Here is a 27,502-nt window from a genome sequence, read left to right as displayed (position 1 = left end):
TCTATATACAGATAACTTTTTTTTTTTTAAACAGATTTTATTTACTTGAGAGAGAGAGGGAGTGAGAGAGCACGTGCAGGGGGAGGGGCAGAGGAAGAGAAAGAAGCAGACTCCCCACTGAGCAGGGAGCTTGGGACTCGGGGGTTCATGATTCCGGGCTCAATCCGAGAACCCTGAGATCATGACCTGAGCGGAAGTCAGAGGCTTAACTGATGGAGCCACCCAGGTGCCAGTGTATGTAGGTAACACTCAGTGTTGTGTTATTTACCTGAAATGCAGTCACACCAGTTGTCTTTGTGAGTTTGGAGAGTCACAGAAATGTTTATGAACTAAGGAGTGTTTGAGCATCTAGTAGGTGATAGTGGGTCTCTGTTAGGGACCTGGAAGATGATGTAGCTTGCTTGCTTCCTTCCTCTTCTTCCTTTTTTCCTTCCTTCTTTTCTTTCTTTTTCTCTTTCTTCCTTCCTTCCTTCCTTCCTTTCTTCCTACTTTCTTTCTATCTCACTGAAGCTCCCCAGCATTCTTACAGGGTTAGGTGTTGTAACCCAATTTGGTCATGGTGGAAAGAGGGAAGTTAAGGACCCTGCTGAGACTTAACAGAGGAAGGAGGCAGTGGGTTTCCCTCCCAGGCCGGGCTTCCTGCCCTAAGTCCAAAGCTCTTGTCTAACACAGATCTGGATTTTGAAGGTTTGTGGAATAATTCAGGATGCGGATTGCCTTTTTGTTTCCGAACGTCTTAGACCTCTGAATGAACAATTCTGCTGTTGAGTTCAAAGTTGAATCTGTTTCTTTGTTTAGGATAAAACATCTATTTTGGAGGGCCTAAAGGAGGCTATATTTTGAAGAAAAGAGAAGCCAGATACTGTTTGACTTTTGACCTGTAAATTGCTATATGGCTCCCCATGCCTTGCCCTGATAGCATTCATTTATAATACTTGATCATTCAGTTATTGGCCCTAAGTTGACTCCGGATGAAAGTCAGCTTGTACCTGGAGAGGGAAGTCACTTCCAGATACAAGGTCTGCAGAGAGCAGCTAATTAGCAAACTTTACTTGGCAACTTAGAACTCTGTGTAGAGAGGGTAAGCTTGTCTTGCACTGAGAGACACCAGCTTTCTGAGCCCCTGACCACAGCTGTGGATACAGATGTGTAGAAGAGAGGGCCGTTGTACTTCTCAGTGTCTTAAAGTGAGATTCTGCTATGTTAGCTTGAGGACAAGTTTCTTCCATCTTGCTGTTTACTTAAAACTGCAAGGTTTCACTGAAGGGCTTAACATGTATGCATGGCTTGTGTACCCCACAGGCATCAGCCAGGCCCCTCTTGCTCTTCTGGGAACGATGGCTACCAGTTACACTCGTGTGGTATGTTTAGCTTGTTAATAAAATACAACTTTTTTTTTTTTTTTTCTTGATGGTATACTGTGTTTTATAATTTGGAAAGCAAAAAAAGTACAAAGAAGCAAGATGTACTTGTAATCCTTTTGCCTGTTTAAAAAGCAGTATACGTGAATCTGTATTTTATGACTATGTACATAGGTATGTATGCATATATATTTAGGGTCATGTCGTAGATGTAGTTTGCTCACTTGCTTTTTTCCCTTCGTGTATAGGGAACATTTTTCTCTGTCAGTAAAATATTTTACTTCATGACTTTTAATGGTGGGATATTTATATAGTATTCCATTGCACAGAAAGGCCATATTTAGTTCAACCAGTCCCTTTCTGCAGTGACTAACCATCTCACAGATGAGGCTTTGTGAGCTACCTTTTCTAAATGATCCATATTCTTGCTTCCAGCTGGTCACAGAAGCATCAGGGAGTCATACTGGGTTCTTCTTGTTAAAGATACTCAGGGTCTTGATGCCCTCGCAGATTAGGTTTGGATCCAGTTACTTGTTTTAAAAAAAAAAAGAAAAGAAAAATCATCACCTAGATTGAGCTGATCTCTTGAAGCTAAAAAATCAAGCCCTTTCAAGTTACTTGAGAAGGTCAGAAGGAGAATGTTATGTTATAGGGCTTTGTAGCTACCATTCTCACAGCTTAGTGCAATGATGTAGGGAATATTTTCAAAGAAATGTTTCTCTTTTTTCTTTTTCCAGATAAAGAAGGCTTGTTTAATTCAGGAAGAGTTATTTCATAGGAAATTAAATCTTTGTAAACCCTCTATCACATTTCCACACTTGCCAGTTCTCTGGCAAATGGTGGCTTTCAAATGGCTCAGGAAGGGTTTCTGAAAAGGAAACAATCCCGTGTTTTCTACATACTTGTCTTTTAACTTTTGAGTTGGAGAGGTAAGAGAAACTTGTCTTCTCTGCCTGTATTTGTGGGTGATATTGGTGGGTTTTAAACTCAGAATGGTAATTACTTGAAGTGATTTTTCAAAAACTTCGCCTGATGAGAATGTTTTCTTGGGCATGATGAATGACTCCACAGAAGTTTAAGAACCCAGCCAGTGATGTTGCCCAGGCACTGGAGAGCTGCTGCTGCATGGAGATCCGTAATTGTCACATCTTGGTTTGGTATGCTCGGTGGTGTCTAATCACGTCGCGTTCTTGGGAACCATGAAAGAATTTTCTTTTCAAGTCTTCTTGCATCATTTTTCTGACATTGATCAAAGGTTGGAAAACCAGCATTCTGTGTGTAGCCAGGGCATTCATAACTGTCTTACGTTCTTAATCTTTTGGCTATTTGGCTGAAATATATCTACGCCTCTTACATATTGAAAGCATAATATCCTTTAACCTATAACTGCAGAGTTAAAATGAATTTTATGTGAAATATTTAGTTGTGGACCACATCTTCAGCGTTTTATATGCCACAGTGGTCTTGTTTTTTTCCTTCCATTGTCTGATAGTGAGGTCATTTTCAGTCCTCTGAGAAATTCTATTCCCAGCCAGATGCGGCTCATATATTAAAAGTAGCACCTGTGGCTAATATCACAGCAGCTTACCATAAATTTACATGGTAACTAGGATTATATCTGTCAAGACTGTTAAAAAACATCTAGATTTAATTTGATTTCCAGTATTGTAGAAGCTATCCAACATTTTGCTTCATAACTATATTTTAAAAGTTAAAAATCACTCCATTGTTAAGTTTTATAGCACTCCTAGTGCCCATTAAGTTGATTTGTTCAATGGAGGTCAGAGTAAAGCAACTTGGCTACATTAAGATCGGAAACCAACCCATTTGTGACAAATTTAGTCCTTTCGTGTGAATCTTCTCAACGTCTCCACATTGATTGGATTCAGGTGGAACTTATGTCAGTAGCATTTAACCTCAAAAGAATGAGCGATGTGATTGGGTTGTTGTAAATTACGGAGCATTTTGCCTTTGCTTGTTTGAACGTGGCTGTTGACTCTGTGGCCCATGCCTGCCTGCCCCACTGCATCTGCCTATAAATGAGTAGTGTGGTTTTACAGACATCTTAGAAAATTGGGGTGTGTGCCCTCGCCCCTTTCCCTCCTCCTTGTGACCCTTCCTAAACTGTTTTATTCCCCATTATCCTTTGAGTCATCTCCCACATGTTATGATTTGTGCACCTGCAGTTCTAAAATTGTTTTGGGGTGTCATTATATCATGTTGTTCACCAACTTTCCAGCATTTATGGATACAATAATGATTCACTGTAAATCACAATAATTTACAAGTTACAGAGAATCTGCTTCTACAAATAAGAATTGAATGATAAATTTCTTCAGTGTCCTCCCATTTGAATGTGGGTCCTTAAAAAGAAGCTGGTAACATATTTCTTTGTATTTGTGAAAACTAACTCACAGTCCAGAACTGAATAATAATAATAATAATAATAATAATAATTTTAAATGGTTTTGGTAAAGATTTTATTTGAGAGAGAGAGAATAGGGGGGAGAGTTAGAGGGAGAAGTAGACTCCTCTCTGACCAGGAGCCTGATGTGGGACTCGATCCTGGGACTCCAGGATCATGACCTGAGCCAAAGGCAGTTGCTTAACCAACTGAGCCACTTAGGTGCCCCCCCTTTTTTCAGGTTTTATTTATTCGTCAAAGAGAGAGAGCACAAGCAGGGGGAGCAGCAGGCAGAGGGAGAAGCGGGCTCCCCACTGAGCAGGGAGCCCCGTGTGGGACTTGATCTCAGGACCCTGGGATCATGACCTGAGCCAAAGGCAGATGCTTAATGACTGAGCCATACAGCCGTCTGTCCAGAACTGAATTAAAATATAAATTCAGCTTTCTGGACATTCACTATTTTAACGTGTAAACGAATATAAGCCATTAAGAAATAAACACTGTTTCTGAGCAATCCTCTTGCTCCTGGGAGAGAGGTAGCGTCCTAAGTGTTGACCCTGTGGGTTGGGTGGCATGCAGCACTGCAGCACGGGGTTCCCGACCCTGAGTGGGCGTACCCACGTTAGTTTGGAACTCAGTGTGGAGGCATTTCTGCTTTGTTGCTCATCTTTCTGGAGGGACCTTTGTAAGCTTCTTTGAGCTTGAGCCTCACTGATGAAGAAGAAGGGTAGCCAAGAATAATTGGGCTGAAAATGTTATGGTGAGTGGAAGAAATGATTCTGAGTGAGGGCAAAATTATACATTGAGTGTGTTACCTGGTGTAATTAGTTACTTAACAGTATGAAAAAATACCGTAATGACCAGTTTGGGGCCTTGTAAAATATTTTTTTTGGTGAATCATGACGTCTCCTTCCTGTGTGTGTACCTATGATATACTCAGCTCCTAGGGTAACTGGCAGGGCAGTATCTACTCAGATGTCTGTGGAAAAGAGGGGTGAAGAGGGAAGACGGGTGTGCCCAGCACCAGTCTCTCACAGCCTTTCTTGGCTCTGTAGTCCTCTACCTCCTTTCCGTACTAGGTCTTCATGGTTGGCCTTTCTGTCTTCTCCACCACACTGTAGGCTCCTGGCAGGGGGCGGGGGGCAGGGACAGTGTTGCAGGCCTAGGGGCCAGGGGGTTGTTGGGGACAGAGCGGCAGACTGGTATATTTGAATACCCAGTACTTTGAGGGGCAGACTGTTGAGGAGATCCCAAATCTTCCCGATATGTTAAAGGTTTCAGATTGTGTATGGAAAGTGGAAACATGAGGAATTATGCTGGCCACTAGTTTTTCTCCTCCATCTTCCACTGCCTTTAGAAGCCCGTGTGTGATTTTGTTTTTAAACATGTCATTTGATGTTCTGAAGGGGATAGGAATCATGAGAGTGCTGGCCACGTGGCCACCTTGTCACAGAGCCTCTGTCAATATCCCTAGATTTAGCCTAAAGAGGGCCCAACAGCTGCATCTGTCCGGCACCAGAGAGACACCACCTTAGAAGGCTGATTTTGAACAGAAATAAAGCTTATTTTGGAAGACCTTATTGTCAAAGATAAGTATTATTTCCTCTCAACTCAGAAATGAGTTAAATCCTAAAATCACTGAATTGAAGTGCACAGTGTCAGCTTTTATCTCTTATTAATGTCGTGTTACTGGAAGTGGTTTAGATATGGGAGAAATGGCTAATTTAAAGTCAAATGGGCCAACTTGATAGCTCAGAGTATGTATGAGGTACTTTTGCATGCATTGGCTTAGAAGGCACTTTGAGCCTGATTCTTTCATAAGTTAACATCTCATGTTGAGGAATGAAAGCTGTGGTAAGAACTGGATTTTTATTTAGAATTTTGTTTTAAGCCATGCAAAACAACATTATGTAACTTTTTTCAGATGATAGTATCTAAGTGAAGTTTAGATTTCTAGTAATGAAATCCTTACTTGGCAAATTTTGTCTATTATAGTTGTTATTGGATAGACAAGTAGATTTTACATGAAACATTTTTTTGCTCATTATATCAGCAGACATTCATTTTTTTAGCGACACACAACTTTTCCTTACCAAATTATTAAGAAATAAGTTTAATTTTTAAAATACGAAACTTTGTTACAAGCCCATGTCATCTATCTAATATTGTAATACCCTGGGTCTGTAATTAAGAATGGGCTCTGCTGACCAGGGTTGGGAAGAGGCACAGAAGAAAGTCACAATACATTGCCTATTTACAAATTAACCATTACCTGCCAAAAGCACATCAGACCCACACAGCGGACATCCGCTAATCCAGTGGTTAGCCGTTCCGGGCTCTAATGCACACTGTTTTACACGTTAACGGTTTTGAAGTTCCAGGCCAGAGCTGACCTTTCACATGTGCTCCGTTCACAGTAGGAATCTCCACTCACTGCTTCCTGTCAGAGTGGATTATGGTGACACAGCCCAGGGCTCACTTTGGCTGCAATTAAGTTTTTGATCAGAATTATTTCGTTCACAAACAATCACATTTGTTAAAATGTTACATCTGACCTGAAAACCACTGGCAGCCTCTCAGTTTATCAGTGTGATGTGACTGTAATTCTTCATTTGTTTTTCATAAAATGGCAAACCCTCTCATATATGTTGTTACTATTTTTTTTCTTTCGCTGGTTTCTGCCTTTCATTTCTTTGGGCTTGGAAGGAAACTATGTCTTGAAATTAGTACAGATCTACCCATAGACTTTGGGAATTTGAATGGAATTGTCTTTGGTGCAGAACAAAATTATCCAATTGAGCCAAGACTCAAACATTATTTCCGAAAATTGTTAGTGGTGGTTCTGTTTCTCACACGAGGAAACGTTTTAGCTTTGTGAGCGTTGGGGCTCGAGCTTTTGCTTCTTGGTCTGCAGTTTCGTGGCCTCTGTGCCGACCGTGTTGCTGCCTTGCAGTGTTTATCGTCACGCGCATCTCAGGCTCTGGTCCTGTGGCCACCGACCTTGGGTACCACACTGGAACCCGGCAGTGGCTCGGTGAGCCTCTCCCCTCTCATGGAGCTTTGACTAGTTCTTAAAAGTGATTTTTCTTACTGAGAAGTGGCAGCAGAGATATTCTGAGGTAGCTTTTCCACTTACTGACCGCTTCACCTCTGTAATACGGGGTGGCTCTCAGTGGCACCCTGAGTTTTACTGCTGATTTTCCGGGTTGGGTGGTGTCAACCTTTCGAGAAGCCCCCACCCTTTGGACCAGAGACAGTCACATGGTGCTTTTCGGTGTTGGGGGGGGGGTAGTTGGGAAGCCCAGGACTGGAATTTGGATTGGCGTTTGGCTAATGGAAATGAACCTCTGAATTAATTTTGTGCTAGTAGAGGCTGGGGGGCTTGTGCTGAGGCGGTGCAGGTCAGGGGGAAGGGATAGAGTTAGCAGGTTGTGAAGTTAGGAATGCTTGAATGCTGTCTGAAATTCAAGCATTGGTTTAGAAAGTTTAATTACTTTTAATATGTATATTTAGAATGCTATTAAAGGAATTTATTACCAGGTTTTAAATTGTTGTGTTAAAGCCCAAACCATTTCCCATTTGCTTTGAAGGAACCAGACTTGTTACTAACTCATAAACTCACAAGTGGCAACAGAAAGGTGCTGCATCAAAAAAATCTGTTTACCTCTAATTTTTTAAGCTTTTCAATGAAGTAAGGCCTACCTATACTTGTAAAAGCCAAAGGCTTTATTTAAAGGGAATGTAAATACTTGTTATATTAATATAACTTTTATCTTCTCTATCCTTAGTTGTGAGCAGATTTTTCTTAAGTTAAATCTATTTTTTGTTTTTAAATAGAGGGAGAGGGGAGGGATGCGGGAGAGAGAGGGAGACTCTGAAGGAGGCTCCATGCCCAGTGCGGAGACCAGTGGAAGGCTCAATCTCACAACCCTGAGATCGTGATCTGAGCTGAAATCAAGAGTCAGATGCACAGGAGCGCCCACCTGGATGGCCTTCGGCTCCAGTCATGATCCTGGGGTCCTGGAATTAAGCCCTGCATTGGGCTCCCCCTCTGGGGGGAGCCTACTTTTCCCTCTCCCTCTGTCTGCTGCTTTTCCAGCTTGTGTGTGCATGCTCTCTCTGTCTAATGAATAAATTTAAATCTTAAAAAAAAAAAAGACACGTAACCGACTGAGCCTCCCAGGTGTCTCAAGTAAATCCATTCTTCAAGTGTTTTTAGTCTTCAAAAAATCACATTTGAAATATACCTGATCATATTTACTGTTTAAAGGGTATACATTTAATGAGAGTGCTGAATAGTATTGAATTTCAAGAGAATATACTAACTTAGAACTTTCTCTCTCATTGGTCGATATTGTTCTGCTTTCTTAGAAAGTGGTGTATGGACAGTGGCCAGACAAGATTTCTAACTTTATTATAAGCTTATCTTGATACAATCATTGATTTTTTCTTTCTTTCTTTTTTTTTTTTTTAACTTTTTAAAAAGAGTTTATTTGTTTATTTGACAGAGATTACAAGTAGGCAGAGAGGCAGGCAGAGAGTGAGAGGGAAGCAGGCTCCCTGCTGGGCAGAGAGCTCAATGCAGGGCTCATCCCAGGACCCCGAGATCATGACCTGAGCCAAAGACAGAGGCCTCAACCCACAGAGCCACCCAGGTGCCCCCAGTCACTGATTTTCTACCATTCAGGTTTTTTTTTTTCCCCTGAGATTGTGGAAATTTTAGAACTTTATATCCATAACCTGTTATGCCCATATAACGTGTGTGGGTCATCTGAGTCCTAGGAACCTTCATCGTCTTTGAGAGGGTTTTAGCTGAAATCTTGAGGCATTCAGGAGAAAGAGTAATGCCTCACCTCAGTCTGTGCCAAAAAGCAGAGACTGCTAAAATCCTATCCTGCCTCCACCACATGTAGACACAATCTCCAGGCCCAAAACCTTCATTGCATGTAAGGAAGGCAACAGATGAAACATGTAAGAAGGTTCACAAGTACTCTTTCTGGAAAGGCTGGGACAGATCATTATGACTTGTGGTCTACTCTCCCAATATATGGAACTGAAAGATAACTTGGATACTTAACTACCTCAAAGTTTTACCAAAACTTGTAAAAACACTTCTGAGGTCCCAAATAGGTCATTTATGCCAGAAAAAAACCTCTAGATTCTTCCCAAAGTAACATGAAGAAACAAACCTTCTAAAATAGCATGTTTGGGATGCCTGGGTGGCTCAGTTGGTTAAGCGGCTGCCTTCGGCTCAGGTCATGATCCCAGCGTTCTGGGATCGAGTCCCACATCGGGCTCCTTGCTCGGCAGGGAGCCTGCTTCTCCCTCTGCCTCTAGCCTGCCACTCTATCTGCCTGTGCTTGCGCTCTGTATCTCTCTCTCTAACAAACAAATAAAATCTTAAAAAAAAAAAAAATAAAATAGCATGTTTGCTGGCTTAGGGAGACCCCAAATCTGTGCTCTGAGAATAATCTTTTTTTTTTTTTTTTTTTAAATCATCAAGGAATACATCACTTATCTCTGTATTCTGGTCATCACATCACCCAGTGGGAGGAACCCTGCCATCCTTGGTCTGCCCCCTTCCTGCCATGGTAGGGAAGCCAAGGCTGGGGGGGAAGGAGTAAGTATTCAAGGTGGGCATGCTAGGTTTGTACTTCAAGCACACGTTTCCCTTCTCAGTTTCTGGACTTCCTGTGACACAGGACGACTCAGGCACTTTTCCATAACATTCTGCAGGGCTCAGAAGGATTTTTTTTTTAACTTTTTTTTTTTTTAAGATTTTAAAAATTTATTTGACAGAGAGAGACACAGTGAGAAAGGGAAGCAGGAACACAAGCAGGGGAAGTGTGGGGAGAAGGAGAAGCAGGCTCCCCACTGAGCCTGGGGCTCTATCCCAGGCATCTGGGATCATGACCTGGGCTGAAGGCAAATGCTTAATGATGAGCCACCCAAGCGCCCCCAGAAGGATTTAAAGTTAAAGCAGAACATCTCTTTTGTTAAGAAAATTAATTCAAACTCGAAATTGCAAGGCATCCTTTTCTGAGCCTTGGGGATTAGGGCCAGGTAACCGCTGCTGTCCTTGCTGGCCTCAACCCTGTTGGTCTCATGAAACGTGGCTCTCTGGATGCTCCACATCTTTCAGAACCACCCTGAATTTACTTCTGACCTCCTGCACACTCTCCATATTCTTTTGTGTTTGGATTTGGAGCTGCTTACAATTGTCAAGGTTTCCATGAAGAATACATCTCAGAACACCAGGGCAGGCATGTCCCCCAGATTTGCCCTTGGTGCCTGAGGAAGATTAGGCGGACCCATGGGGTAATGGAGACTTTGACCTTATGATGATGGTCTACCAGCATCATAATTTTGAAAGCCTAAGACACAGATCACCTGAGATCTGTACTCGTTTCTCTAAGCACTAGAGACAGAAATACATAACTGCAGTTACGCATGCTGACTCCTCCTTTCCACAGCCCATTAGCGAGTGGTCCTCTCCTGAACAAATAGGGTAGCTGGGCATGAAGATTGGGTGGCACACCCCAGGCACGTGTGTGGCTGGAAGAAGTATCCGAGGATAAGAACTTGGGTCCCATAGAAATTCTGGGAATCTTTCCACAGTGCAGACTGTCTGCAGATTGGAAGATTGGATGACAACGTCCCTGTCGTTTCAAGTTTGGTGGGTGGAGTTTTTGTTTTTACAGGTTCATTTTCTCATGGGTTTGGCACAGTACCTGAGCTAATTGGTTGTTTTAATAGGTGCTCAGCTAAATAGGACTTTATCGTGTTATCTAATGTTGTCACTGGGTGCTGAGAAAAAGGATTTATTTATTTATTTATTTTATTTGACACAGAGAGAGAGAGAGAGGAGGAGGAGGAGGCAGGCTCCCTGCTGAGCAGAGAGCCCGATGTGGGGCTCGATCCCAGGACTCTGGGATCATGGCCTGAGCCGAAGGCAGAGGCTTAACCCACTGAGCCACCCGGGCGCCCCGAAAAAAAGGATTTAAAGAAAGACTTCTCATTCATTCCATAGACCCCAAATTATATAGTTACTCTTCCGGTTTTGCTCTTAGAACGCCACAGTGTATTGGTAGAGAATTCAAAGAGTCTTAATGTTCAGAAGGCCTGGCTTAAAAAGAGCTATTTGGTGTCCCTGTCTCTCTCCTACATGCTTGAGCCATGTACCTGAAATAGTTTCTCAAAGAGAAGATTACCCATTCTCTCTGAGATTGTGTTGCTTCTAAAAAGAAATAAGACCATGGGGGTAACTGAAAAATCAGTAGGTTGTTTTAATGTTATAAGAAAGTTCAAGGTACACAGTATCATGACAGTTGAGGGGGAAAAGGCACAGGAAAAAAAATTTTAATAGTTTTTCCTTTTTCTAAAGTTTTTGTTATGTTTAATTTTTCCCTTGTAGTTACACTTAGAAAACAGAAACTATAGAAAACTGGTTTTTGCTCTAATTAGCTTTTAGGTAAAGGAGAGAAATGGAAAAAGTATAACCATCAGGGATTTGTCCTAAACATACACATGGAGGCTTTGGAGTTGGACGTACTTGCATTCGAATCCCAGCCTCACCTTTTCTGAGATGTGTGACTCTGGGCATGTGACTTACCCTCTTGGAGCCTCAATTCTCTCTTCTGTAAAATAGGAACGATCAACCTGCTATAGTTATTAGCTGCTCTTCTTTTTAATTGAGCATTACTGTGTGTGTGAAGGCACTGTGATCTGTGATTGGTACACCTCACCTCCTTGTATCCAGATGGAGTCTTAACCCAGCAGGTCATGTAGCTTGCTCAAGGCTTGGGTACAGAGCCCAGGTTTTGGGTTCCTAGACTAATACTCCCTCCATGCGTTACACCGCTTCTCATATAGTAGATGGTTCTTTGTTTTATTTTGTTTTTATTTTGTAAAAAGATTGTATTTATTTATTTGTTAGAGACAGAGGGAGCACAAGCAGGGGGGGTGGCAGGCAGAGGGAGAAGCAGGCTCCTCACTATGCAGGGAGCCTGATGCGGGGCTCGATCCCAGGACCCTTAACTGACTGAGTCACTCAGATATCCCTAGTAGATTGTTTTTAAATCTTCTGTTCCTCTGAAAATCAGATAAAATTGTGAATAAGTTGACCAAGTTTATCCATTCCCCTATTGATGGACATTTTGATTCTTGGCACTGCTCATTATTACTGTCAGTTCTATAACACGCATCCTTGTGTCTCCTTGTGTACAGATGTGCGAGCTTCCTTAGGGTAGACATCTAAAAATGCAATTGCTGGGATTCCTCTCTGGGGTACAGATTCTTAACAAAGTTAATGTACAGGATTGTGAGAAGTCAGGGCTTGGGGACAGTCACATTGTAGCTCATCGACAAGGCTCTTCATCGTCAGAGAAACCTATTTTTGCATGAGGCTGGAGAAGTCCATAGCGACCTAAGTCGTCCTGGCCTCAGAGCCACGTGAGCTGATTTTGAAGTGGTTCGGGAAGTGTGGGGCGATGTACATACAGTGCAAACATACTGAAAACAAGAATTAGCAAGTGGGCTCGCAGTCCAAGGTGTTAGTGCCTTAGGGCGAGAGACCACTTTTTACCAGAACTCACTGTTGGTTAGTGCTAACTGATAATGCCATCAGTAATAGTAAAGGTTTATAATTGGTCACCTTAAATTTGTACAGATATGCACAGTGTTAAATTCAAGCCCAAGTTACTGAATGTCTGTTGTCTGAAAAAGGCTACTTTCTGTTTGATTTCACAAAGTATATTTTCTGTTGAATTTCACAAATCAGAGGGCTCTAGGTTGTGCCAAAAATGTATCTGCTTGCTGTGTCCATTCCCATACCCATCTCCGTGAGGGACAGCTCCGGTCAGGTTGGCTCAGGTTGTGTGTGATCTGGGACTGGTGGCACTGGGTCAGGGTGTCGCAGTGTCCACTGCCGTGGGGCTGGGTGGGGATGCATGTGCCTCATGTCTGCTAACCCATCTCCTCCCATTGGTTTTTAATCATCTCCCTGCTTTCAGTGGAGGAATCCTATTGTACCCGAGTCTTGATAGGCACAGATAATTATATATATTTGCCTGGGTAAGCAAATTGATAAACTTGCAATAAAGTGTATCAGACCATTTCTTTGGCAGGACAGGCAAGAACAGCTTGTGAAGCAGAGCTGTTTCCAATGGAGCATGAAAACCTTTGAAAATTCTCAGTAATAGCGGAGAGCAGTATTTGAAACCATCCTTAAACAATTGTTTGTTTTCCTCTTCCCTAACCAAGTTTATAAAAATTTGGTCAGACAGGCGTTTTGTTTTGTTTTAAAATATTTTCAGGGAATTGTTATCTGTTGAATGCACATGTGTTCCTGCACTTTTTCTTTCACGACTGAAACTTTAAACCCTTCCCTTAAGTCCCCCTGAAAAGGCTCGCTGTGCCCAGTAAGGTTTGCATCTGTGAGAAGGGTTGAAGGGATTTGGGCCCTGGAGAGACCTCGCAGTCTGCAGTCTGCACCAGAAATGGCTGAGGTCCTGCTGTGGGGGCTCTTTGTCTTTCTCTTCCACCAAGATGCCTCGCCCCAAAAAGACATTGGTTAATTTGGGCGTTCCAGTTTAGTTAATCAGATCATGAGTGCCTGTGCACATAGCAAGAGGCATGATTGAAACATTTATAAAAATTTGGCTCATAGTAAGCCCCATAATTTGTTTGAAAGAATTACCTCTTCAGTGACTTAAAAAAAAAAAAAAAAAAAAAACCCAAACCTGAAGATTGTGGTTTATAACACCACACCTGGTCCAGATTGTACTGGTTGAATCCATATTTGCTTCGCTGTAAATGATTTTGAGGGTGGAATTCCTGGATTGTTTTCTGTCTTGTAAGCCCTTGACATTGTACTGGTACCTGTGTGTGCACAAACCTCCCGACATGGGAGAGGCCAGCTTAGCCTTCCACTGAAATGCAGGTTGGCTGCCTTTATTCTGCATGTTCCTAGAATGAGGAAATGATATGACAATAAACAGAAATGCCCTTGCTGAAGAGAGAAGGGAAGCTGGTGTTTATCTGGTCAGGTGGTTTAGATTAGCCATGATGCGGCTCTGTATTATGTTACTTTAAATCATTGTGTCCCAACAGGACATAAATTATGAAGATTGTTACAGTATGTTTCATCCTATGTAAGATCAACAAATTGGAATAATTTTTTTATAGGAAAATCACAGTGCTTTTGGCAAGGCTATTGAAGCCTTTAATTTGACTTGAGTATTTCTAAAATATTACTGCCTAATATATAAAGTATGATTTGCATAAGGTATGAAATAATAAACTTATAAGAACGAAAGAGAAGACTTTCTCTTTAGGAATTGCTTCAAATGGCACAGCACTTCCACTGCATCAGTATCTCTCTGCTTTCTTTGTCCTGGGGTTTTAGAGCCAGTTCTTTTCCTCTGCTGGAATTGCAAGTGAGTGTGCGGGGGCTTGGTGCAGAGATGGGGCTTTGCTGTGTGCTGCCTGCCGGTCAGCCCTCACGTGCACAGAGACGGCAGCAGCTCTCTGCTGGAACTAAATGGGAGCCTTCTCAAGAGGGAAAACAAATTTGCCCATTTAGATGCATCCAGGAAAACAAGCCATTCCCCCCCCCCACCCGCCGCCCGCCCCAACTCAGGGTATTATGAGTGATTAAAAAAAAATATCCCAAACCCAAAAAAGCCCAACTTGATCAACAGCCGAAGCTAAGATAATTTATATAGGAGTATGGCAGAAAGAATTGACCTAAGTAAGCATTTGTTCTTTTAAATGTTTCTTCTGTTTGTTAACTGTTTCCTAAATTACTAGCCTACTCGGTGAATTTTTATCACAGACACTTAAATGTTTTCATTTGTGTCGAGGATGCAACTTAGTTGATTTGGCCACACAGAGCAAATCCTCTAGATTCGGAAAAAAAAAAATGGCATAAAATTACTTTGTGTAGGATTCAAGCAGATTGGAACCTTTTTGGTGTCTCACAGTAGCATGCAGAGCACTCTGTGTGTTTTTATGAGATCTTGCACAGTGATATGAAGTAGTGCAGTCTCTGATTTACAGGGATGAGGGGAGGTGAGCAAGGTTTAGGATTTGCTCAAGACCATAGAACGAGACAGAGCTGGGATTAGAACTTTTCAGGATGAGATGACACCATCCGCCAGACCTTCTGAGTCTTTTGATACCAAAAGCAGGGTAAGTGCTAAGTCTGTTTTACTCTCTGTGTGTCTCCAGCCCGGAGTTTGTTCTTTAATTCTTTAGTAATAGGGTTTAAAACACAGAAACAAATAAGTCCCTAGTTTCAATCCATTAACCATAGGAAGGTTTCTCCTTAAGCCTCTTCATAACAGGTTGAGGATAAATTCTGAATATATTTGTGGTTTGCTTTAGCTCAGTGTCTGAAGACTCTGACAGGTTCAGAGACCTTTCCAAGTTCACAACCTATGTGTGCACATTGAAACAAATAAATACAGACTACTTAGGAGATGGATCCCTTTCCTCACCGGCTGCTTCTGCATTGGCACTGTTTTCTGAGAAAGGGTTCTGGCAGACTGTTTGGTTGAGGTGATGCACTGCAGCCATCTATCACTGGAGGTCCTCTGCCAAATTATCAGGATGTCTGATCAGGCTTGAGGATTTTTGGGTGATGTAGTTTTCCCACAGAAAATATTGGCGCATGTTGCCAAAACTCTATTGAAAAACTGTTAAAAGGAGGATTGATCCCATTTAGAAGGAAGCAGAGGAAAGACTAAGTAGGAATTTGTTGCTGTTGTGACAGACCTCTTTATACATTCAGATATTTTGTGATGCAAAGTGACATGAGGCTCTGCTTTACAAAATGTGTACTGCTTGTAGAACATGTATTTTTTGTACAATTCAGCCAAATTAGGTATTGCTTTGTTCTTTAAATTTTTTTTTTTTCCTGGAGTCCCACTCACCCCGCCCTGTGCTGGGGGAGTGGGTATTCTTTCTGCTCTGAGCCCTTTTTCTCTTCCTCAACCCTTTTAATTATTGCTGGCGGATCTTGACTTGCAGTTTAATTTAAAATACTCCAGTTGGAGCAGAAGCTTTTTAGCCTTCTCTCTGTCTTTTGAAACTTAGGTACAAGAATAGGGCAGAACAAGTTCATGTCAGATATATACTGGAATTTCAGTGTGAGCACTAGTTGCATCTAATTGCATCTCCTAAGAGGAGCCAGCTGAATGTAAAGAAGCAAAGATCGGGAGAACACTGCCATTTTGCCTATTATTTGATTTCTAAAAATGTCTTTGGCCAGATAGTCCATATATCTTAGTGGTTTGGACGCATAACGTTGAAGCCTAAGAGTATTTTTCTATAAAAGTGTGAATTTTTATAAACTTTATAATGACGACAATGCCAAGGAGCATAAATTCTTATTATTTAAGAATTTAATTCATAAATTCTAATTTGCTAAAGCAAAACAAAAAACTCTGGGGGTCTTTGCCATACCTCTCACCTCATGAGACCCCTGAAAGCTAATGAACAAGGATTATCAGCTGATTAGGAAAGACAGCCTCCAGCAGGACATTTCCCAAGCGGCTGGCTGGCCGTGGTGGGCAACTATAGGGAACAGGGAGGCATCAGAAGTTACTGGACGTTAGGGAACTCCACGTAAATGGCTTCTCTGGTGGATTCCTGTTGGAGTGTTTTTGAAACCCGTGTTTCACTCAGCTTTAGAGGGAAAAGACAGATAGGAAACTGGTGAAAGGTGCTGAATCCCAGAGAGCAAAACTGAAGGATCGTGAGAAATTTTAGAAGGAGCTCATCAGTCAGAGCTGTTGGTATGCCCCATAGTAGCGGCTTTTGATGTGGGAAAATGTACTTTACACTTAGGTGCAGAGGAATTCAGAAATGAGTCGTGTCTTTTCAGGGATAAGATATTCTCAATCTGTGATCGTCTTGTCCATAATGCTTCTTGGGCACACATCAGATAGATGATATCTATCTAATTAGAAGACTTTCCCTAACAATGGAACAGAAATGATGGGCTCTTAGGTAAAATTGTGGGTAGAGGGGTTGATGTTGATTCAACTCTGCTGCCTGGAGAAGAATGGATACTAGTAGGAGTCTATTCCTCCAAAGACTAGTCTTCCTGGCCTGGGAATTCAGGAGGAATTTACTTATGTAATTATAAGTCCTTGTTCTGCAAAAGAAAACTGTTCTGCACCTTGCTTCATTTAACAGTGTATGTTGAAGGTAGTACCATGTAATTAGCTAAAAGCTATCTTATTTTTCCATATGGCTGTTTGGGATATTATGGTAATTGCCAAAAATGGTGACTTAAGAACTTCTTTTCTGTAAGGCTCTGGAATGTTATGGTCCTGTGAGCACAGCTTTTGAGGGCTGTGTGTAGAAGTGAGCGTGCTGCCTCACAGGTAGTGTACTTACTACCAGCAGTGGAAGGGGCGCTGGGTTAGCCTAGGGCACAGTGGAGCCAGCTGCTTGTTTCCTACCTTGTGGGCATTGTCTCTAGTGCCCTGGGGAAGCCAGTTTTAAGATCCGAGCCGGATATTCTTGGCTTGAGTTATCGGAGATGTCCCGCTCTGCAGTGCATCAAGGAGGTGGCGGCTAGATCTGGGGCCTGGGATTAGTGGGAGTAGTGACTGTCCCCAGACACACATACTGGACAGCCTAGGGGGCGGTCCTCAGGTAAGGTCTTTAGTCTGGCTCCTCAGGGACACAGGAGTCACCTGCTTGGCTGCAGATGCTCACTGTCAAATGACCATTTCCACTGGAAGTCTTTCTGTGAGGATACCCACTTAGAGAAACAGGTTTTCGCATGTTTCGGATTTTCTCGTCCTTGCAGGGGTGGATTTCTGTGGTCTTGAATGGTTCTTCTGCTGGGTTTGGAAGGGAATTCTTCCTGTCCAGGCTTCAGACGCTATAGAATTAAAGTGTTGTTCATGATGATAATCACTAGCATTAACTGAGCTCCTGATGGAATGCCTGGCACATACTCCATTTTTACATTTTTACATGTTAGGAAAGTCAGGATAATTTCAAATGTTAAGTGAGCTTTCTGAGGTCACACAGCTAGGAATAATAGCAGCGCTAGGATGTTTCAGTCTCTGTCTCTGACCCTACCGTTTCTGCAGTTGACCAGTGTGCCCAAAACATGAGTGGTATTTTGGAGAAGAGAAGCACAGAACAACTCCATCTTTGGTTGGGTCTGTTCCTCACAGTTCTCGAGTTCCTACGCAAGAGTATTCTTCTGTTGCCGGCAAATTAGTATCTTATGTTCCCTTTGCAGTGGCTGGAACGGTTAACTGTTTTCCATGAGAAAGTCGTGGTGAGTCATGTAATATTCTGGGGCAAAGTATGCCTTTCCTTGGTGCACCAAGCAGTGTTTGTGTGATCGATCAGTCACCAACGGGAAGGTCCTGTCCTATGACATGTGCGTGCTTGGCAATGATCTTGCCGTGCATTTTGCTTAATAATTTTCATTATTTTTAATTAAAGTTGAAGAAGTGCAGACTCTAGCTGAAATTAAGGTAGGTTGTATTGCCGGAATCTGGTAATTACTTTAATTGATCACAAGATAGTTTCCTTGATCACCAATTAGACTAAATTGCCGATCATGTTTCAAGACGTGAAGAAATGCCCAAACTGATTTATGTAATAGTGTTTTTATTTCTAATCAGATGTAAATATCATTTCCTTCCATAGCAGTTGTGTTTTATAAAAGAAGAGTTATAGGCCTACAAACATAAAGGTGATTCATAAACAATGGAGTTCTAATTCATTGAATTAGTAAAGGAAGTATTTAGAGGCTTAATGGAGATTGTACTGGGGAAATTACTTTGGAGTCACTGGTGCTCATTTTCTTAGTGGGAGATATGTTCTTTTTTAGTGCATAATTAAAAGAGTCTATAATCAAAATATAAAAGGCAGCAGACTTAAAGAACTTATATCAAAGAGAATTGCTGGGAGTAATGAAAGATTCGTATTGTAAATATGTGCTAGAAGTTAAAGTCTAAGAACTTTAATAAGCCATACATGCTATTTGGACTGAAGCTGCGTTTTAAATTCAGGGTGCTGTTAAACATTTCACAGATTGATACACGGTTTTTGTTTTGGTTTTGTGCATCTGATAGTCTTTCATATTTTCATGGAATAAAATGAAACAAAAGGAACTTTAAGAGAAGTTAAAGTTTCCTAGGAATACTTGATTTGGGGTTCATGGAAAAATCTTTTAATTGCTGATGGTTTGGAGATTTCCAAATGACAAACTTCATTGGCCCAATTTACCATGATTGTAATGCTTACATTCCTTAACATGGCAGAGTGACTTAAAAAGTCATACTTCATCATGCATTCATTGACTTGTTCATAAAATGTTTGTAATTTGCAATAGAGGAAAGACTGAAACTATTATCAGCCATTATATGTTATTTGTTGGCCATATGTTTGTTTGAAATGGCCGTGGCTCAGCAGAACATGGCTCACGGACAAACTATGCTGTAAATTGGCACTAAAAACCCACCTAAGCAGGTAGGCGTATGTTAAGAAGTTAACATCAGCCAAAATATTTTAATATGAACCAGGTTACATACATTGTAGTATCTCTGTTCCCCTTAGAGAGAGATCTTCATTTGCATGGCATCTTTGTTTTTTTCCCCAACTAATTTTTAAAAGTAGGACAGGTATTTAGTGGCACATTCAGAGGCACCAAAGAGTATAGTAAGTCCTTTGTGGTCCCTGATCTCAACCACCCAGTTTCCTCTCTCCAGCGACTGTCGCTCCCAGTTACCGATCTCTTATACGTGGTTGCGGAGATATTAAAGCATATAGTGTCTTCTCCTTTTTACAATGCACAGACTATTGTTATGCATTTGTTTTTCATTTAGCAATATATCTTGGAGGTCTTTCTAGCAAATAGTTTCTTCATTCTTCTTAATGGCTACATAGTATTCCTCTGGTAAATGGACCATCCTGTATTTAATCAGTTTCTTACTGATGATCCTTTGGCTTTTTCAAATCTGTGGCCCTTACAAGCTGTGCTGTAGTGACTCATTTTAAAAATTTTTAAAAAGATTTTATTTATTTATTTGTCACAGTGAGAGAGAACGTGGGGGCGCGCAAGCAGTCAGAGAGGCAGCCAGAGGTGAAGAGGGGCAGGCTCCCCGCCGAGCAAGGTGCCCGATGCGGGACTCGATCCTAGGACCCTGGGATCCTGACCTGAGTCGAAGGCAGAGGTTTAACCCACCGAGCCACCCAGGTGCCCCTGCAGTGACCCATTTTTTAAAATGATATTTTAATTTTAGAGAGAGACCATGAGAGAGGGTGGGTGTGGGGGGAAGGGCAGAGGAAGAGGCAGAGAATCCCAGCTGTGCTGTTTGTGGAGCCCCACATGGGGCTCGACCTCCTGATCTTGAGATCACTACCAGAGCCGAAACCAAGAGTCGGAGGCTCAACCGATTTGCCACCCTGGTGCCCCTGCGGTGACCAGGCTTGTAATTCAGGTATAAATGTGCCTGCAGGACTAATTCCTAAAAGAGAGATTATGTAGCTGAAAGGCACAGGCGTTTTTGTTGTTGTTGTTTTTTAAAGATTTTGTTTATTTCGGAGAAAGAGAAGGCGTGAGCAAGAGCCAGGGGAGGGGCACAGGGAGAAGCAGACCGGTAGGGACCTAGAGCTCTATGCCAGAACCCTGAGATCATGACCTGAGCCAAAGGCATATGCATATCCAGCTGAGCCACCCAGGCACCTCTGGCACAGACATTTTTTATTTTGGTGGATATTGTCAAATTCTCTTCCAGAGTAATGATGTATAAGTGCTTTTTCTCCTGCAATATTATCAGACTTTTTGATCTTTACCAAACTGATAGGTTTAACTTAGTTTCCCACCCTGTGCAGTTTTCCTGAGGTATAGTTGATGTAAAAGTTAGTATTTATTTGTGCTTCTTTTATCTTGTATGAATCTGAGCAGTTTTTATGTTTAAGAACCATTTGCTCCCATTTGTCACCTTTTATCTCCTTTGGCCATTTAAAAATTTGGTGGTTGATCTTTTTCTTATTAATTTGTGGGAGTTCTTTATATGCCAAGGAAATATGTACAGTAAATCCTGCTTGTTGTTTGTCTTTTAATTTTTTTTGTTGGTTTTTATTGCCATACAGAGAAAAATTTTAAAGTAATAAGAACTACCCGTTATTTCGTAGTGTTTTAAAGTCTTCTGCCTGTAGAATTCATATATGTCTTACTAAATTTACTCCTAGATAATTTTAGGAGCCACTTTAGATGGAATCTTTTCTTCCAAGATATTTTTCTACTTAGTTATTGTTTGGATAAAAGGCTTTTTTTTAAAAAAAATTCTTTAATAGGAATCGTCTAGTGTTTTCCTTTTAAGAATAATATTACCTTTTGGGCTGAGAATATATTCTATTTAAAGAGGTGTCCAACTTGGATTCTTCCTATCTTCTGCTTTTATGAACAGTCATGATTATCCATGTAGCCAATTTTGGAATATATATTTTGATGCTGTGGTTACATGCTCCTTTATAACCCTCCAAATATAAAGCAATTTTTGTACTCCTTACTTGTTAAAAATAAAGAAAACAGTTGATAACTACAAAAAAGAGAGGCCCATAAATTCTTATTTTATAAGAGATTTAATAAATAAGAAATATTGAATTTATCAAATATCTTTTCAGGATTTATGGAACTCATTATATAATTTTTCTTTTGATTTATTGATATGTGAGTTATATCAATATATTCCTTATATTGAACGTTCCTTGCATTCTTAGAATAAATCCCATTTGCTCATGGTACTTTGCTTTTTTAGTGTATTGTTGGGTTTTGTTTATTAAGATTTCACTTAATATGAAACAACCTGTACTTTCATTGTTACATGCTATCTTTGAGGGAATTTGGGGATAGTGTTATGGTAGTTTATAAAACTAATTTGAAAATGTCTGTCTTTTTCTCTGCTCTGGAACAGTTGAATTCGTGTAGAGTTAACTCTGCCTTCAAGGTTTTGTAGAATTTCTCTGTGAAATGACTAGGAACTGTTACTTTTTGGTGTCACTCCTGTTTATGATTTTCTTTTCTGGGGTCAGTTTTGATAAATTTTTTGGATAATTTTTATAGAACTATTTTACTTATGTTTTGAAATTTATTTGTATAAATATTGCATTTGTTTAAAAATTTTTTTTTAATGTTTTGAAATTTCTTTTATCTGTAGTTACTTCTCTATTCACATTTTCTCTTTATCTGTGCTTTTTCTACCTGCCTTTTGTTTGTCTTTAAATGGAGTAACCAATTTTCTGTTACATAATTATTTCAACCTTTGGATTTATTGGTTCTGCCATTTTTTTCTTTCCTGTTCATTTACATCTGCTGTTCTCATTATTTATATTCATTCTTGTTCTCCCTAAGTTTATTTTTATTTATTTATTTTCTTTCACGTTCTTAATTTAAGTATTTAAGGGTATTTATTCTGATTATTACTTTATGTGTGTCCTGTATGTCCTGCATACATGATTAATTTCTATTCAGTTTAGGTTTTGATTTCTTCTGTGAATTAAGACTTTAAAAGAAGGATTTAGGAACTTTTCCAGGGGGGCGCCTGGGTAGCTCAGTGGGTTAAGCCTCTGCCTTTGGGTCCGGTCATGGTCTTGGGGTCCTGGGATCCAGTTCCGCATCGGGCTCTCTTCTCGGCGGGGAGCCTGCTTCCCCCTATCTCAGCCTGCTGCTCTGTCTACTTGTGATTTCTCTCTCTCTCTATCAAATAAATAAGTAAAAGCTTTTTAAAAATATTTTAAAAAAAGAACTTTTCCAGGTAGTACTTTTTTTTTTCTACTTTTGCTTTGTTTTGTTTTATTTTTAATTTTTTTTTTTTTTAAAGATTTTATTTATTTATTTGACAGAGAGAAATCACAAGTAGTCAGAGAGGCAGGCAGAGAGAGAGAGAGGGAAGCAGGCTCCCTGCTGAGCAAAGAGCCCGATGCGGGACTCGATCCCAGGACCCTGAGATCATGACCTGAGCCGAAGGCAGCGGCTTAACCCACTGAGCCACCCAGGCGCCCTTGTTTTTAATTTTAACTGAGAATGTTGTCAGCACTATTTCTTCTTTTTGAAATTGAGATTTTCTTTGTGGGCCAATATGTGTTCAGTGTCTGTGAATGTCGAGTAGATATTTAAAAAGATATTGTCTCATTGTTTAGAGTTGAAAGTATATAGTTGGATCTACCTTTTTTTTTTTTTTTCTTAAAGATTTTATTTATTTGACAGACAGAGATCACAAGTAGGCAGAGAGGCAGGCGGGGGTGGGGCGGGAAGCAGGTTCCCTGCTGAGCAGAAAGCCTGATGCAGGGCTCGATCCCAGGACCCTGGGATCATGACCTGAGCTGAAGGCAGAGGCTTTAACCCACTGAGTCACCCAGGCGCCCCAGTTGGATCTGCCTTTTAAATGATAAGTAGTCCATATTCTTGATTTTGTTTGGTTACTGTGCCATGGGTTAAGAAATGGAAATTAAAGTTTCCACTATGAATGTTCCTGTTTGTCTTATATTTCCTGTCATTTCTGCCTCATTGATTTTGATGCTGTGTTACTTGCAGTATAGATACTCAGAATTATTCAATTTTCATTGTGGATATACTTTTATAAGTTAAGAAAATTTTTTTACATTTGCCTGTGTCTTTCTATTTTCAGCAGTTGAGTTTTGCTTTGTGATCCGTGTAAAGTTACCTCTTCTTCTTCTGTTTTCCTCTTTAAAGTTTTATTTGCTTAATCTCCATACCCAACATGGGGCTTGAACTCACAAGCCCGAGATCAAGAGTTGCATGCTCTACTGACTGGGCCAGCCAGGGATCCCAAGTTTTATTTTAATCAGTTGGAATATGGATCTTTACATATATTGATTGAAAAGATGTTTGGTCTTGTAAAACATGACAGAACCCATATGCTTTTTTTTCCTCCCTAAATTGAAATAGTGATGTGAAATTGTGTTTTCTATTCTTTTTTTTTTTTTTTTTTTTTTAGGATTTAAAAAATTTATTTACTTAGCAAGAGAGTGAGAGAGAGAACATGAGCAGTGGGAGGCGGAGGAGTAGAGGGAGAGGCAGACTCCCTGCTGAGCACAGAGCCCGATGTGGGACTGGATTCCAGGATCCTGGGATCATGATCTGTGCTGAAGGCAGATGCTTAACCTACTGAGCCATCCAGGTGCCCTGGCTGTGCTTTGTTTGCTTCATTTTAATTGTGCTTTCTTTGACCTAATTGTGAATTTTGGGGATGCTGTTATACCTATAATTCTACAAGGTAAACTTAATCTTGTTTCTTTAGATAACATTTCTTTAGATAGTGGTCTCCCCACTAAGCAGTGTCAAAATTAAACTCATACTTTCTCTTACTTTCCCTTCACCATGCAGTTTTGTTACTATATTTTTAGTTCTAGTGCTTAGTTTTACACCTTGAAATATGCTTTGGATCTTCTAGCTTTCAGGCTTTTTAAACTTTCATCTACCATCCCCATTTCTTCTCTTTTTTTTCCCCACATCTTTTAATAGTTTATAACATTTGCATTCTATTCAGTGACTACAATCCCCACATTGTTTTAAGTATAATCCTAGACCTGAGTGAATTGTTCACTGCTGATAACTTTTATATTGTTGCTCCATCCATCTGTAGTTACCTGTATTTCATCCTTTAGTAAAAGTTTCCTTGGGGTGCCTCAGTGGCTCAGTACATTAAAACCTCTGCCTTCAGCTCAGGTCATGATGGGTCCTGGGATGGAGCCCTGCATCGGGCTCTCTACTGGGTGGGGAGTCTGCTTCCGCTCCCCCCCCTCCACCGCCTGCCTCTGCCTACTTGAGATCTCTTGTCTGTCAAATAAATAAATAAAATCTTTGGGGGGAAAAAAAAAAGTTTCCTTAGAAGGGATGAAGGGGAATTATTTCCTGAATTAATGTCTTTTAAAAATTATGTCTCTTGTAGTAGTTTTGAAAACAGTTTAGCTGGGTATAAAATTCTTTGCACTTTGATTTCCTAAAGTCTTTATAGGCACTGTTTCTCTGACTTCTTTTGTTCAGTGCTGGTATGTGGAAGTTTGAAGTCAGCCACATTATTTTCATTCCTTGTAGGTGAATTGATTTTTTTGACTAAATGCCATAAGGATTTTTTAATCTTCAAATTCCCTAACTTCACTAGGATGTCTAGAAATGGTTGAATTCTTCCAATCTATAGATTGAAATATTTTATTTCTAGAAAAAATTTTTGAATTATGTATCTCATTTCTTTCTGTGTTTGTTCTCTTATTCACTAAAGTTACATGTATATTAGATGTACTTTGTGTTCTCTACTTATTTTCTAATTCTTATAAACTCTTGCTGACTTCTGCTTCATTTTGTCTATTAGTCCTGGCCCCTCAGCTTCTTGCTGGATTGTTAGTGGTGTGTATTCTGCCTCAGGCTCTTTGCAGTTTTCATTGATGACATGGTTTTAGAAAGCCTGGAGTCTTAGCTAGCTTAAGGCCTGTAGGTTCCAACTGGCTTCCTGAGAACAAGTAGCTAGGGCTGTAAAAAAGAAATCTTGGAAAGAAGGGACAGATGCTTTTCACTATCTGCCAGTTTTGCTGTTAAGTAATATTCTTTCTTTATTAATGTCAGATAATCAAAATTCCCTGTTGAGGTTTTGCTTTTTTCCCTCTCCTATCCTCTCATTTCAGTTCCTTGCAGAAATACTTATACTTTAATTTGAATGTGTTTTGTTGTGAATGTTTTTAATTTGTGGATTTAAAAATGAATATTTTTGGGACTATTTAGTTCTGTTATATGGAAGAAGGATTATGAAATTTTCTCCCTGTGTCCAGAGCAGGAGCAAGTGTTCTTTCCCTTGGGGAGAATTAGGAGTAGATCCTGTGTAAGTGGTTTATTAGGCTTATGATATTTTGTTAAATGCAAGTGTAGATGACAGTTGAAGGGAAATATGTAAAGCTGAGGAATACATAAGTTTGGAGGATCTTTGAAAGTATCTTTTTTTTTCTTTTTACATTTTATGTAGATATGGTAGAAGGCTATTTTATTTTATTTTATTTATTAGAGAGAGAGCTAATAATATTTTATTTATTAGAGTGGGAGGCAGAGGAAGAGGAGAGGCAGGCTCCCCACTGAGCAGGGAGCCGATGTGGGTCTCATTCCCAGGACCCTCGGATCATGACCTGAGCCAAAGGCAGGTGCTTAACGGACCGAGCCACCCAGGCGCCCAGGGTTTTTCTTTGATCAGTGTAACTCTTCGGATGTGGCTGTTTTCTCTCTCTCTCTAAGTAGGCTCCACGCTGAGTGTGGAGCCCATTTGTAGGGCTCAAACTCAGCACCGAGAGATTGAGACCTGAGTTGAGATCAAGCGTTGGATGCTTAAGTGCCTGAGCCACCCAGGCTCAGGAGTGTTCTCTTTTAAGCCCTATCTGTGATAGAGTAGATTTTGCTAACGTGCTGATAGCATGCTGGTAATCAAAGCTTTGAGGAACACTTCTGACTCTGTTCAAATCATCCCCTTGATCCACTTGGTTCTTGAGAAATAGTAAGGGATGCCAAGCCTTACTTTGACCTTTAGGATTGCATAGTTCAAACAAATTGTGACCACAGAACTTGGGTAATGACTGACTTTGCCCACCTAATATCTTGTCATTAAGGTGTTTTCCCCAGGCAGCGTGCATCAGGGTGTTACCTTGTAGTGTGTGATCTCTGTCTGGTGTGTGGGTTTGAATATTTATGGCATGTGGGATAGGAAAGCACCATTCTTCTGGGAGACAGCAACTGGAGTCTTAGAATCTTAAGGCTATGGGAGGGCTTTTCACCTATCGTTACATTTTGTGACAATGTGTGTGATGCATATACCTTGTGCAGCCTTGCCAGAGCAGCATATAGTAGCAGTATCTGCCACTACTGGTCTCTTACTCCGGGCCAAGTGCTATGCTAAGAGCTTTTATATCCCCATCTCATTTTTTATTAGGATGAATGCATGAGCTTTTTATTATTATCTTCAGTTTAGTGAACAGAGAACTGAGGCTCACACGACAGGCTGTAGCATGGGAATTTGAATTCAGGCCTTCCTGGCTCAAAAGCCTATGCCCTTAATGACTCTATTACCCTTTCTCAGAGATTGTGGTTAACTTTTTTGGAAGTCTTAAAGCTAAACAAGAATAAGGCACTAGAGGCAAATAGACTAAAAAATTCTCATTATACATAGTTTAATGCAGGTTAACTCTGAATAATTAAAAGACTTTCACATTTGACACAATCTAGAGATCAGAATATGAGATGAGAAGAGGAAGGGGGGTGAATATTGTTTTCCACTGATAATTCCATACATGGATTTTGCTTGAATGTTCTTCCTTATCCTGACAGGGAAAAACCTTTATGCCTTTAATTAAAGACCAAAATGAGAGTCTTTTTCCTAAATAAAATTATTCTGACATAAGAACCATTATGAATAACATAGAATGGTTTAAAATGGCGTCTTCCATACCTCTCATTCTTAACTTGGAAATGTGCTCTAATGTCAATTTGGTGATTCAGAAAACAGTTCAACTACCATCACTCCAGCTTTTCTGGATAGGGGTTGTGAAGTTAAATATTTATTTATGTGGCTACAGTGGTTACTGCCCTGTGAATTCCACTGTAAATTTGTAGTTACTGTACCATTACCTTAGAGTCTCACCAAGTATTTCTGCCTTTTGGACACAGTAGAGACAGACTCTCCTATTGTTTGCAATTACC

General features: G+C 40.6%; 1 protein-coding gene across 4 annotated transcripts in view; it reads left to right on the top strand.

The window, feature by feature from the left end:
- Positions 1 to 27,502, top strand: part of PCBD2 (pterin-4 alpha-carbinolamine dehydratase 2) — a 51,142-nt gene that overhangs the window by 21,075 nt on the left and 2,565 nt on the right. The window contains exon 2 of one of the 4 annotated variants that reach the window (XM_032336689.1): positions 1,303 to 1,361. The exons of the other annotated variants lie outside the window; for them this stretch is intronic. Within the exon in view, the coding sequence (XP_032192580.1) occupies positions 1,338 to 1,361 (24 nt within the window). The 5' untranslated portion in view covers positions 1,303 to 1,337. The remainder of the gene's footprint in view (positions 1 to 1,302; positions 1,362 to 27,502) is intronic. 4 annotated transcript variants of the gene reach the window in all.

Source organism: Mustela erminea, chromosome 3 (assembly GCF_009829155.1).
Source record: "Mustela erminea isolate mMusErm1 chromosome 3, mMusErm1.Pri, whole genome shotgun sequence".
Classification (NCBI taxonomy): domain Eukaryota; kingdom Metazoa; phylum Chordata; class Mammalia; order Carnivora; family Mustelidae; genus Mustela; species Mustela erminea.
This window is presented reverse-complemented; position numbering and strand designations above follow the sequence as displayed.